Source organism: Mirounga angustirostris, unplaced genomic scaffold (genome assembly GCF_029215605.1).
Source record: "Mirounga angustirostris isolate CCGP_5_RB_7025 unplaced genomic scaffold, mMirAng1.0.hap1 SCAF_2, whole genome shotgun sequence".
In the NCBI taxonomy this organism is placed as follows: domain Eukaryota; kingdom Metazoa; phylum Chordata; class Mammalia; order Carnivora; family Phocidae; genus Mirounga; species Mirounga angustirostris.
The window spans coordinates 93490213-93505416 of NW_026991710.1; the positions used below are offsets into that span (position 1 = coordinate 93490213).

A 15204-nucleotide genomic window follows, 5' to 3' on the forward strand; every position below is an offset into this window, starting at 1 on the left:
CCTTTTACCAATATCATACTGGAAGTCCTAATTAATGCAGTTAAGACAAGAAAAAGAAATAAAAGGTATACATACAAATTGGGAAGGAAGAAATGCACTGGTCTTTGTTCACAGATAACATGACTATGTAAAAAACCCTAAAGAATCAACAACAAAGTTTGGAACTAATAAGCAAATATAGCAAATTGTGGAATATGAGGTTAACATACAAAAGTCTATCACTATACTATATTAGGAAATAATCTATACATTGGAAATGACCAAGTGAAATTGAAACTAAAAACACTGTACCATTTGGGGCACCTGAGGGGCTCAGTCAGTTAAGCACCTGCCTTCAGCTCAGGGTCCTAGATCAAGCCCCGCATCGGGCTCTCTGCTCAATGGAGAGCCTGCTTCTCCCTCTCCCTCTGCCCCTCCTCTTGCTTATGCTTACTCTGTCTCTCTCCCTAATAAATAAATAAAATCTTAAAAAATAAAAACACTTTACCATTTACATTGCACTCCCCCAAAATGAAAAACCTAGGTATAAGGCTGATAAAATATGTAAATATTTCCTTTATGAGAAAAAATATAAAACTCTGATTAAAGATCTCAAAGAACTAAATGAATGGAGAGATATTCTATGTCTACAGATAGGAAGATTCAACACTGTCAAGATGCCAGTTCTTACCAACTTGATCTATGAATTCAACACAATCCCCCTCAAAATCTCAGTAAGTTATTTTGTGGATGTAGACAAACTGATTCTGAAGTTTATATAGACAGCCAAAAGACCCAGGATAGCATACAGCATTGAAAAAAAACAAAGATGGAAGACTAACACTACCTGACCTTAAGACTTAATATAAAGCTATGGTAGTCAAGGGGTACATGGGTGGCTCAGTCAGTTAAGCATCTGACTCTTGATTCCAGCTCAGGTCATGATCGCAGGGTTGTGTGATTAAGCCTAATGTCAGGCTCCATGTTAGGCATGGAGCCTCCTTAAGATTCTCTCTCTCCCTCTCCCCTTGCCCCTCACACTATCGCTCTCTCTCTCAAAAAAGAGAAAGCTAGAGTGATCAAGATAGTGTCGTATTAACGAAAGGATAAACAAGCTGATCAATGGTACAAAACAGAGAGCCCAGAAATAGACCCATATATAGGTACTGATCTTTGACAAAAGAGCAAAGGCAATACAATGGAGAAAAGATAGACTGTTTTCAATAAGTGATGCTGGAAACCTGGACAGCCACATGTAAAAAACAAACAAAAAACCTAGACACAGACCTTACACCATTCACAACAATCAACTCAAAATGGATTACAGACTAAAATGTAAAATGCAAAACTATAAAACTCCTGGAAGAGACTATAGGGAAGATCTAGATGATCTTAGATATGGGGATGACTTTTAGATAGAACATCAAAGCCATGATCCACAAAAGAAAGAACCGATAAGGTAAACTACTTTAAAATTAAAAACTTCTGCTCTGCAACAGACACTGTCAAGAGAATGAAAAGACAAGTCACAGACTGAGAGAAAATATCTGCAAAGACATCTGACGAAGGACAGTGATCCACAGTATACAAAGAATTCTTAAAACTCAAAAACAAGAAAATGAATAATCTGATTAAAAAATGGGCAAAAGACCTGAAAAGATATCTCACCAAAGAAGATACATGGATGGAAGACAAGCATATGAAAAGATGCTCCACATCACATGTCTTTAAGAAATTACAAATTAAAACAATGATACACTGCTACGCATCGATTAGGGTGGCCAAAGTCCAAAACACTGACAAACGCTAAATGCTGACAGGATTTGAAGCAACAGGAACTCTCATTCATTGCTGGTGGGATAGTCACTTTGGAAGACAGCTTGGCAGTTTCTTACAAAGCTATACATACTCTTAAGATATAATCCAGCAACTGTGCTTCTTGATATTACCCAAAGGAGTTGAAAACTTACGTCCACATAAAAACCTGCACCTGAATGTTTATAGCAGCTTTATTGGAGTTGCCAAAACTTGGAAGCAACCAAGATGTCCTTCAGTAGATGAGTAAATAAATAAACTGTGGTTCATTTAGAGAATGGGATATTATTCAGTGCAAAAAAGAGATGAACCATCAGTCCATTTAAAGACGTGAAGGAAACTTAAATGCATATTGCTAAGTGAAAGAAGCTAATCTGAAAAAGTCTATATTCTGTCTGTTCTAACTGTATGACATTCTGGAAAAGGCAAAACTATGGAGACAGTAAAAAGATTAGTGGTTTCCATGGTTTAAGGAGGAGGATGAGGGGATAGTTGGAATACAGAGGATTTTTACGGGAGTAAACTATTGTGTATAGTACTTCAATGCTGGATACATGACATTACATTTGTCAAAACCCATTCAAAGTCCAATACTAAGAGTAAACCCTAATGTGAACTATGGATTATGGGTAACAATGATGTGTCAATGTAGATTCACCAACTGTAACAAATAAACTGTGGTGCAGAAAGGCTATAGTGATGAAGTTGTGCATGATTAGGAATGGGCATATATAGGATTTCTCTGTACTTAATACTCATTTTGCTTTGAAACTATAACTGCTCTAAAAAATAAACTTTATTAAAAGTAGAAAAAATTTTTATAAATAAAGTTTTGAAAATCCTAAATTCCTAATTTCTCCAACTTCATAAACATAAATATGGGAGCTGGTATGATATCAAGAAATTCAGATTTGTATTAAAGAATAAGAACTACAAAATGAACAAATGAGAAAGAAACTGGCCTTCTGGAATTTAAGACAATTATTCCTGAGAAAAATTCTAAAAAGGCCATCAGATAGTATTCATCATGAAGAGCATCCTTCCTCCTTGAGGTTATTAACTAATGAGTACTCATGAGACAAGGTTATATCTTATTCCATACAAACTGAAAGTGTCCATGAACATTAAAGAACCATGATGTGTGGGTGGAAGAGTTGAGTTTGCCACCTTGTAGCAGGACCATAATACATGAGAAAAATTGAGTATTTTGCTTTCTATTCAGAAAGAAATCAAAAGAATATTGAGTATCTCTACACCTTTCTATTAAAAGTATAGTATGTCATGGTTATTTAAAATGTTTTTCTGGGGACGCCTGGGTGGCTCAGTATGTTAAGCGTCTGCCTTTGGTTTAGGTCATGATCTCAGGGTCCTGGGGTGGAGCCTCATGTCCCTCTCCCTCCCCCTCTGCTTCTCCCCCCTCCCTGGCTCGTGCTTGCTCACTCTCTCTCAAATAAATAAATAAAATCTTAAAAAAATAAAAAACAAATAAATGTTTTTCTGTAAAAACATATAACAGATTCTTTACCATTTTATTAATTTTCCAACTAATAGCACACTGAAATTATTTAGTATAACTTTGTAAAAGCTGTATTTTCCCATCAGTGACCCTCTATAATTCTAGAATTATAGAGTTCCACTATAGTGGACATTAAATTTATTTTAAAAATAGCCAAAATATTTTCATTCCAACACTTTTCTAAAAACAAATGAGAAATGCAATGCAATATCTTTACAGCATTAGGGTTTCTTTGTTATTTAAAATATTCTCCACTTTATGTAGATTGTTTCTTGCATATAAAGTGCCAACTAAAAACAAAATTCAGAGACTCAACTTTGTTCTAAAAAGTATATTCAGAGGGTTTATACCTTATAACTTCTTTTTTTTGTTCCTACCAACATCTTACTTCAGGTACTTACTACGTTCTTCCTGGATGTTAGTGTAGTCAACTTCTAACTGGGTTCACACCTCTAATCTGATCTCTTTTTGCTTCAATCATCCGTGCTCACAGCAAAATATACTGTGCTACACTATAATTACTGATTTAGTTTTCTGTCTTTTTTTTTTTTTTAAAGATTTTATTTATTTATTTGAGAGAGAGAATGAGACAGAGAGAGAGAGCGCAAGATGGGGGAGGGTCAGAGGGAGAAGCAGGTTCCCCGCCGAGCAGGGAGCCCGATGCGGGACTCGATGCGGGACTCGATCCCGGGACTCCAGGATCATGACCTGAGCCGAAGGCAGTCGCTTAACCAACTGAGCCACCCAGGCGCTCCTAGTTTTCTGTCTTTTAACAAGAGTTTTAACCTAGAGGCCTATTTTCAAGTGCTGTTTACAGTGTACTGATAGATCAAGTAATCTTCAATCTGTGCATTCCACATTTTGATCTGAGAGTGGAAATTATTTTTGCCACTACTTCCTATATGCACTGTAATAAATCAAATATGACCAAATAATACTAAAATCAAATATAAGACAAATGAAATATACTAGGTGGGTTTTAAGAAGGATAAAATTTGCTATGAATAATAGGCCAAAGATGTCCAGAAAAATCAGACTAGCCCTCTACCTCTAAAAAAGATTTAATAATCATTAGAATATATATGGCATACATATGCCTTGTGAGATACAGGAGAATATTATCAGCATAATGGAAGAATTTTCCTAAATAACCATAAAGATGACCGAGTGACTAGGGCACAAACAGATGTGTTCAAAGACACTGTGAAACTTATTACACTATATCTGTGTGTTTTGTGGATTATGCAACCAAATATTCTAGTAGATCAAAGAATGCTATAACAGAACAAGTATGAGATTGCTTTTAGCTCTTTCGAAGGCAAAAATTGTCGTTCACCTTCCCTTCAATCAGTTTATCCACAATGCCTGGTAGAGAGTTAAGTGCAGATTAAGGGTACATTTGTTGAATGAAGACACAGAGAAATGCACTGAGAAAAACATCAACTTCAGGGCTTTGCATTGTGTTTCCTGGCATTCCTGACTAAGTGAATGTTGGCTCTTTCTCCCAAACCTCTTGTAACTCTTAACAGCTCCTACCACATTAGGTCTACACTACAGATTTTTTGAAGCTGTCCAATCCCCTTTCTGAACTATAAAATCTTCAAAAAAATGGACGGTGTCTTACTTAGCTTTTAGTCTTTTAGTCTTGATATTGCCAATATAACAATCAGCTCAAGGGGTGTAGTTTCCGAAACATACTTTTTTAATACTGATAGAACTTCAAATTTGTAAAAATGAAAAATATACATGTCTTCCTAGTAATAACTACAAAGCATGCAAATTGACCAAGCTTTCTGGATGGTATGAAAATGATAAAATGGGGCACAGGGAGGGAGCACATCAGATTCTCTGAGTATTCAATTTTGAAATTATCAAAATGGGATATTTATTTTAAAATGTTCAGAAACACTACCTTTTTTCCTAAAGCATTAGGCATAGTGTCTTGCATTTAGTAGGTACCCATTACTTATTTGATGAACAGAATTTCTTATATGGGGACAAAAACAAAAACACTTTAAAACAGAAAAAAAAGAAGTATTTCATGTACCAAGATGTGTTTTTGCTAGGGGGAAAAAAAAAGTTCTTTTTAAAGATGTATTAATAGAATTTTTCTCTAATAGCTTAAAATCATAATAAGTTTTCTAATATTTAAAAACGACACCAGGAGTCCTTACCAATTCTACCAGAAGTCTCAAATTAATGAGAACAGCATCCTGGCCTCACAGAACAGGAAAGGACTTGAGAGATGTCTGACAAATTTTTCATCTGGTCCCACGGCCCCATTCCGTACAAGAAAAATGAGGATTAGAGAAAATATAATGTTAAGTGGTTAGCCTTGGGTAGCTCTGAGACTGAAACTTAAGTCTTTTCATCCTGGATCAGCACTTTTGCCAATAAACCTTAATCTAATCTATTTATTTTAGTTCCCTACTGAGATTACAAAATTTAACCCAAGTGTTATTCTCTTATACATTTACTTAGAAAGGGCTGTGATATTTCTATACCCCATTATACATTCACCCAACATGCACATAATACAAATCTTCGCTGACATTCAGTTCCTGAAATATATATGTCACATTCAGATGAGTGCCCTTTGTCAAGGCCTTCTGTCTCAAAGAAATGGACTGAGTCTGCCTTATCTGCCTAAGGCCAATGGCTCTGACTGTAGGCCTCTCCCTTAGGGACTACAATTCTAGCTCCATTATTTCCCTGCCTGGCTTTCCCTTAGATTTCAGATAAATCCACACCTTTTATCTCCCAGAACTGCTGAGGTGTGCCTGAAAACCCTGCTAGGCACAAACCCGGAAGAAGGATGATTCATTATTTGCTGTGAAGAGGTCTTTGCTTTCGTGCAGGTCTTTCCCACTGATTCCTGAGTCTATTTGCAAAAGCGATTACTAATGCTGTATAGTTGGAAATGGTGGATAGATACCTGAATGAAAAATGTAAATTTAAAATAGCAAGAAGAAACTTTTTTTTTTTAATGAACTCATTGCCTCTTCTGTTTTGCTTTTTAGAAAGGGAAAAGTATTCCATTAGCAGAAAACTCAGTGCACCTATAAAAATAGAACTTCCCATTAGATTGTGAATAGCTGACATTCCACAGGAAGTATGCACAAGTACCACACTGCCAAAACCATCATCAAAAGGACAAACACAGGAACATTCCTTCTTTAGGAATTCAAGCAGTTATTTTATCTTGGAACTGATTGGCTAAGTGACTTCCAATTTTCCCATATGAGTATTTCATTGATGTATAAAATGTTCATTTTTTTAAAGCTACTTACTTTTCCTCCTCATAGAGTAACCACCACAATTAGATAATTTAGAGGAATTATATCTGTTATAATCTCTTTTTAATCATTGAAAATCTATCTATCTATCTATCTATATATTTTTGAAAATCTATATTTTAACCACTGTTTTCCAACTATCTCAAAGCTGGGTGCTTTATTGGATTATATTTAACCTAATTTATTAGTCTCGTTTCCTGGCAAAGAATTTTGATGAAAACTGCTCCTAACTTCTCTCTTAAACTTTAAATATTAAAGAACAATTGCAAAGAGTCTGAGCTTTTCAGTCTAGCAAAAGAGGTTCAACTGTCTGATGCAGTGTATTTAATGTTACTATGGTTCAAATGTAAACTTACACTTTGGTTTCAGAGACATTAATAACACAAATATCATTGTGACAAATATGATCCACTATAACTGAAAATCTTATTTTGTATTCACATGAACTGCTTTTTTATATGTTCTGTACCAATTATTTGAAATATGATGTATAAAAAAATAAACTTTATTCTAAACTCTGTGATTCTTATCATTCCCTCCATTTAATAATATAGAAAACTATAAAATTTTAAATGTGAATGTAAATTGGTAACTATGGAAAAGTGGTATGGCATGGCATGAGAAGAAGGGTATTGCCCTTTTACATCTGACCTAACATTGATATGCTTCTTGGAGCTGAAGTAGATCAGAATACACCACCCTGCAATATACCACTTTGGCAAAAAGACTATTTTGAGCTAAAGGCAGTTGAGAATGAACAAATACAGGAAGAGTTCTCTACCCTCCCCTTATCTGCCCAAAAGCAGGGCATAAATTTCCCTTTGAGGAAGGTATCTGTTCCATGTACCAGGGAGAGAAGAGCAATTTTTATCATCTAAGACAAGAATTTGACACCTTCACTGCTTCTTTTAGTTTCACTTCTTTTCTACAAACTCTCATGCACATAAATATTAATAAAAATTGTGTGCCTTTTATTCTGTTAATCCGCCTTTAGTCTAATTCACATGCCTTCATGCACTGAACATAAGAGGGTATAGGAAAAGTATATCCTCTCTGATAGAGCTATGATCAAATCCAATTCTGAATAATGGTACTCAGGTAAATGAGCATTAGCAAAAGTGTTTTTCTTTCCAGCATTCATCATAGCATGAAGGACATATCCCAGTTTATAATACCATACCCTTGATTTATATAGCAAAGGATATCTAACAAATTAAATCTATTAAGAAATAACAACAGTCTGAAAAAATAGGGTAGATACATTTCTCTCATTAAATGCATTAAAAAAAAAATCCCTGTTCTCCCAAGCCCTGCCCAGCAGTGAGGAGGAACACCCCTGGGGTGCCATAGGAGGCTAAATAGGAAACCTAGACTTCCACTCCCACCTGAAAGTAGTAAGATGGCACCTAATAACCCCTGCCAAAGTGGTATCAGAGGAGGCCTGCTACAAAGATTTAAATTAAATCCGCAGTCTCGTAAAATAATACCCAAAATGTCTAGGATATAATACAAAATCACTCATTATATCAAGAACTAAGAACATTTCAATATGAATGAGAAAAAACAATGAACAGATGCCAACACCAACACCACCAAGATGACAATGCAGTTGGAATTATCCGACAAGGATTTTTGATCAGCCTAATAAAATGCTTCAGTGAGCAATTAAAACCACACAAACAGAAAAAATAGGAACTCTCAGCAAGACAGAGAATTTATAGAAAAACCAACAGTCTATAGTAGAACTGAAAAAATACAATAACTGAAATGGATGCATTCAACAGCAGAATAAAAAAAAAAGGATCAGTCAACTTGAAGAAAACAGTATAAATTTCCTAATCTGAACAAGAGGGAAAAAAAAAAGATAAAAATGAACAGAGCCCCAGGAATTTATGCGGCTATAACAAAGGATCTAGCATTCATGTTATCAAGTTCAGAAGGAGAAGAGAAAGAAGGCAAGGCTAATAAAGTATTCAAAGAAACAATGTCTAAAAATTTCCCAAGTTTGGGAGAAGACATAAACCTGTATATTCAAGAAGTTAAATGAACACAAAATAAGATAAATTCTAAGAAAGCCAAGCCAAGATACATCATGATCAAACTTCTAAAAACTACAAAGAAAAAATCTTTAAAGCACCTGGAGAGAAAGAACACGTTATTTTTAGGGGCAAAACAGAATGACAAAAGATTTTTCATCAGAAATCAGAGAATCCAGAAGGAATTGATGTAACATTAAAAGAATATAACTGTTTACCTAGAATTCTTTATCTAGCAAAAAGGAGTGAAGGGGAAATCAAGACATTCTCAGAAAAAGTAAGAATTTGTTGTTAGCATATCTACTCTGAAAGAATGGCTAAGGAAGTTATTAAAGAAGAAAGGAAATCATAGAAAAAGGGGATCTTAGAACATGAGAAAGGAAGAAAGAACAATGGAGAAAGTAAAAATATGAGCTCTGAGAAAGGACTGAAGAGAAAGGACTAGTGCACTATGGAGTGGTGCCAAACTACAGCCACGTGAACAAGCCATGGATGGGACTGTGACTGTGGAGAGGAGCCTATACGGTGGGGCTGTGCATAATCAGAGCTTCAGGCTCTATTCTCCAACACACATCAATCACCAATATGACAGACACACTTGGCTGCCTACCTAATAGGCAAAACTCCCCCACTTTCTTGTTAACAAAGCCATGATTTAGATCTTACCTGACCATGCATTTGGTGATTCAAGGGAGGCCAGTTACCTCCCAAGACCTACATATTAAATTTATAATTGGTCAATGCGAATTGTAATTCCATTCCCTTCATCAATACTTGATTCAGGCAGGGGTATGAGAAGCAATTCTAAACAGCAATTCATTAAAAAATAAATAAATAAAAAATAAAAATAAACAGGGATTCATTAACAGATTATCTTCTGAGGGACTGCTGAGAAAGGATAAAAACATTGCAACGGCATTAATACTGTCCCTTTTTCTGACTGTGAAAGTCACTGATATCTGAAAATGAGGCACCAACCTGAGAACAAACTTACATACTACAGAGAACAACCAAAAAGATAGAAAAAAACTTGATTTCTTAATTACAAAACTGAAGGGCTGAATTAACCAAGTCTAACACTAACCTATCTTTAGAGTCATATTACAAAAAATATCTTTTTTATTTCCAAGCATTACATGAAAATGCTGGACAGTAGTCCATTATATGAATTTACCATAATTATGCAACTACTTCTCTATTATTGGATCCTTAAGTTGCCTTTCTTTTTTTTCTTTTTTTTCCATTATAAAAGCTGATGCAATGAACATTGTTTGGCATAAAGTTTTATCTAAATTTAGGGTATGCTTTCCATGGACTTCATTTTTAGAAGTGAAATTACTATGTCAAATGGTATATGACCTAATCCTGGCCAGTGAGAGGAAATGAGATGTTTACTGGGTAAATTTTTCCTTCTTATAAAGAACAAGAGACAATGTCTTTCACTGGACATTAGCATGTCTGTTTATAATACCTTGAACGATACCAATCTGAGAACAAAGCCAATGAAGTAAAATATGGGAGTCTGATACTGTTATTGAACCACTGAGTTAAACAACTTCAAGGACCCTTCTTTTAGTCTTTTTCCATTATTTGAATTATAGTTTATTTTTAATTTTTTTATTTGAATATAATTGACATACAATGTTGCATTAGTTTCAGGTACACAACATAGCGATTCAACATCTTCATACATTATGCTATGCTCACAAGTGTACCTACCATCTGTCACCATACAATGTTATTATAATATCACTGAAAATATTCCCCTATGTCTTTTATTCCTGTGATTTATTCATTCCATAACTGGAAGCCTGTGTTTCCCACTCTCCTTCATCCAGTTTGCCCATCCTTTCCACCCCCCTGCCCTCTGGCAATCATCAATTTGTTCCCTGATTCTGCTTTTTTGTTGTTGTTGTTTTTGTTTATTCACTATTGTTTTTTACATTCCACATATGAGTAAAATCACATGGTATTTGTCTTTCTTAAGACCTCATCTTTTCTTTGTGGCTGTGTAATATTCCATTGTATATATTTGTGTGTGTGTGTGTGTGTATACACACCACATCTTCTTTATCCATTCATCTACTGATGGACACTTAAATTGCTTCTATATCTTGGCTACTGTAAATAATGCTGCAATAAACAGGGGTGCTTATTTCTTTTCAAATTAGGGTTGTCACATTCTTTGGGTAAATACCCAGAGTGGAATTATTAGACCATATGGTATTTTTAATTTTTGGAGGAACCTCCATACTGGTTTCCACAGTGGCTGCACCAATTTACATTCCCACAAACAGTAAGTACACAGGGTTCCTTTTTCTTCACATCCTCATCAACATTTAAATTTCTTGTGTATTTGGTTTTAGCCATTCTGACAGGTGAGGTGATATCTCATAGTAGTTTTGATTTGCATTTCCCTGAGGACGAATGATATTGAGCATCTTTACATGTGACTCTTGACTATCTGTATGTCTTCTTTGGAAAAATGTTTATTCAGGTCCTCTACTCATTTTTTAATTGGATTGGTTTTTTTGGTGTTGAGTTGTAGAAGTTCTTTATATATTTTGGACATTAACCCATTATCGGATATACCGTTTGCAAATATCTTCTCCCATTCATTAAGCATCCTTTTTACTTTTGTTAATGGTTTCCTTTGCTGTGCAAAAGCTTTTTATTTTGATGTAGTCTAATAGCTTATTTTTGCCTTTGTTTCCCTTGCCTGAGGAGACATAAATGTTGCTATGACTGTTATCAAAATTATTGAGCTTTAATCCATTTTGAGTTTATTTTTATGTCTGTGTTAGAAAGTGGTTCAGTTTCATTCTTTTGCATGTAGCTGTCCAATTTTCCCAGCACCACTTATTGAAGAGACCAGCTTTTTTTCCATTGTATATTCTTGCCTCTTTTGTCATAGATTAATTGACTACATAAATATGGGTTTATTTCTGGGCTCTCTACTCTGTTTCATTGATATATGTGACTGTTTGTGCCAGTACCATACTGTTTCGATTACTACAGCTTTGTAGTAGATCTTAGAATTTGGGATTGTGATACCTCCACCTTTGTTCTTCCTTCTCAAGACTCTTTCGGCTGTTTGGTTTTTTTGTGATTCCATACAAATTTTAGTATTATTTGTTCTAGTTCTGTGAAAAATGCTGCTGGTATTTTGACAGGGATTGCACTGAATGTATAGATAGCTTTGTGTAGTGGTGACATTTAATAAACAATATTAATTCTTCCAATCCATGAGCATGGAATATCTTTCTATTTGTTTGTGTTGTTTTCAATTTCTTTCATCAATATTTTACAGTTTTCAGAGTACAGGTCTTTCCCCTTCCTGATTAAGTTTATTCCTAGGCATTTTATTCTTTTTGGTGCATTTGTAAATGGAACTGTTAATTTCTCTTTTCTGCTGCTTTGTTTTTAGTGTATAGAAATGCTACCATTTTTTGCATATTAATTTTGTATTCTGCAACTTGACTATTTATTACTTCTAATAGTTTTTTGGTGGAGTCTTTAGGGTTTTCTATGTATGTTATCACGTCATCTGCAAATAGTGTTAAGTTTTACTTCTTCCTTACCAATATGGATGCCTCTTATTTCTTTTTCTTGTTTGATTACTGTGGCTAGGACTTCCAGACTGTGTTGAATAAAACTGGTGAGGTGAACATCCTTATCTTGTTTCTGACCTTAGAGAAAAATTCCCTCATTTTTTCACTGAGTATGATGTTAGCTATGGTTCTTTTTATATAAGACAAAAAATTCAATGGAAAATTAGCTCACATCAGCCATTTGTATGCCCAAAGATAAAACTGAGAACTGCTTATGATATCACAGTGAACAATCCAAACAGACTCCTGTTTCAGTTATGAAGATTAATGTAAGTTTTAAATAAACACTCCTGAACAGTCACATTTTTTTCAAAAGAATTAGAGTTGAATGTTATTTGAAAACATATAAAAAAATTATAGGATCATTAATTTAGACTGCAAATTAGAAAAAATCATGTTTAATTCAAAATGGTTTTCAAATAGCAAAAATAAATGAACACAAAGCATGTTGTACTTACAAATCAAACACCAAATAATGGAAGCCCTCTTCTGATATGCTGTCATGAAGTCGCACTAAAAAAAAGTAGTGGGAGAAAAGTTTATGTTATATATATGCCAATGATGAACATTAAACCAGACTTCTAATGGGCATCTGTCTCCTAACTAAAAGTGTTGGCAACATTCTTTGTTCTAGGCTCTGATAAGCAGTATCCTTTACAACAAGGCTTGGGTTCAGACAAACGCAAGGTTTAGATTTTGGTTCTGATAATTATTAACTGTGTAGGCTTAATCATTTCTTTTTTTTTTTAAAGAGAGCGAGAGAGGAAAGAGGGCAAGCAGGGAAGGGAGAGGGGGAGAGAGAGAATCTTTACTAAGCAGGCTCCACAGAGCCCAATGTGGGGTTCAATCCCACAACCCTGAGATCATGACCTGAAGTGAACTCAAGAGCCAGATGTCCAACTGACTGAGCCACCCAGGTGCCCCTGTGTGAGCTTAATCAAATTAATCAATTTATTATGATAATAGTACCTATACTTTACAAAATGGTTGAGAAGGTTAAATGAGACAACAGAAGTAAAATAATACACATGTTGCTGGGATAAATAAATATTAATGACTGTTATATGTACATCTATTCAAAGTTAGCAGGTTCTAGGAATTCTCCCACTTAGAGTCTCTTCCTTGCCATTCTCTTTGCTATCTCCCTAGTCCAGTTCTTCACCAACTCATGCCTTGATCAATACAATAAGGAGCAAGAAGGATCATTTGAAGAGTCCAGCAAATGGTCTTGCTTCTGCTCTCCCTGCCCCCCCCCCCTTTTTTTTGGTGGGGATGGAGAGAGTTTCTACATAGCACTTCCCGGCCAACCTGTCAACAGAGTTTTTACTATGCTACTTCTAAACTCAAGTCACCAAAATCCATTTACCAAGTCAGCCAAAATTATACAGGTAGAACTTCTAATAAAATAATATACTAGTTCCTCAAATTAATACTACTTTAATTTTTCCAATGAGCTAGACTTTCACTGATAGGTAGCCAAAACAAATATTTTGCTCTTCCGAATGGACAACATTCATTATCTACTATAATTCGAGAGTAAACTGCACATGTATAACTTACATACTGCTTTTTCTGTGATTTATTTTTGCATAAGTTCCCTGCCTTCCCCAATGCATCCCCACAGATGGTAAACTCTTCCTATTTATCCAAATCACTTGGGGTGGCTTGGCCTTCACTGGGAGCAACAGAGGGCAGAAAAAGCAACAAACATGTAGGACACAACTGCTTTTGAAAAGTTACCACAAAAGGATAATGATTTCTACTACCACCGGTCCTTAGTATGTTCCCCATGCAATGATGACCACCACATAGAAAATGTGAATTCCAAAGAACATTTAGATTGTCACACAAACTACAATGATCTACAGAGGGAGTCTGCAGTATCCATGAAATTCTCAAGGTCATAGACTTAATATAATGTCCATTCTTTACAATCTAGTTCCAACCTCTTCAGACACCATTCTTGGGCCACTATTAAAATCTTTTCTAAATCTCTCTTTAGACCTTTCCAAGGTAGAGAACTAAAGACTTTTGTTCCATTATATGGAATTTCTTTCTCGTCATTACTATCATCCAGTTATCGTATTTCACAGGTTTTTGAATCTTCGCAGAGACTTGACAAATGATAGATGGCCTTTCATAAAATTGCTTTGAGCACTTACTATACTATGTGCTAAGCATTCTCCCAAGTTTTTTCCACCAAAGCTCAGTATACCTATATATGTCTAAAATAAAACTACTAATATCAAACAATTCTTGCATAACTTTAATTGTGTGAAGGGTATTCTTCAGTTTACCAATATCAAAGATGCCCACTACCTTTGTCTAAACTTATGCTGCCGAAGAAAATCAAAAGTTAGACTCAATGATGTATTCTGTTCATAGTCATTCAGCATAGTAAGGAAAGTCAGGTCATGACAGATAATTCAGTGGCTTTCTTGAATGACACAGTCTCAAAGATACCTACCTCACTGAGCAGCTGTAATACAACCTATGTTTAAATAAGCTGAATGAATGGTAGGTCTACTTAAGTCAGACAGTTATTTGATGAAAATAAGATGGATTTGCATCCCATCAAAGTTAAAATGAGAAGTAAAATCACAATGTGAGCAGGAGGAAATGATTCTTTCTTCCACTGTCTCAAAATAAAAACTTCAAGTGGAGATGCAGATCTTAGGTTTTCAGATAAAAGGGTTGTGGAGCTAAACAAAAGTGGAAATTTCAGTTACAAGTGGAGAAATATTACTTTCTGGTTCTACTTGGAATAAAATCTTCTTAGTATGAATATATATATATATTTCTTATTAATACTTGCACATCATTATCATTTGGAAGTAAATTATTTTTTGAAAAAGTTAAGTGTTGCTCAGATCAAGCCAAATATATATTGTTTTTGGTGAAAACTAGTTTCACAAAAGTATTTAGCCAGCAAGCACATAATAATTGCTTAA

General features: G+C 34.9%; 1 protein-coding gene across 14 annotated transcripts in view; it reads right to left on the minus strand.

The window, feature by feature from the left end:
* CAMK2D (calcium/calmodulin dependent protein kinase II delta) overlaps window positions 1-15204 on the minus strand; it is a 326597-nt gene that overhangs the window by 153283 nt on the left and 158110 nt on the right. For all 14 annotated transcript variants that reach the window (XM_045880546.3, XM_045880545.3, XM_045880547.3 and 11 more), the window contains exon 4: window positions 12712-12766. In XM_045880546.3, coding sequence (XP_045736502.1) covers window positions 12712-12766 — 55 coding nt within the window. The remainder of the gene's footprint in view (window positions 1-12711; window positions 12767-15204) is intronic.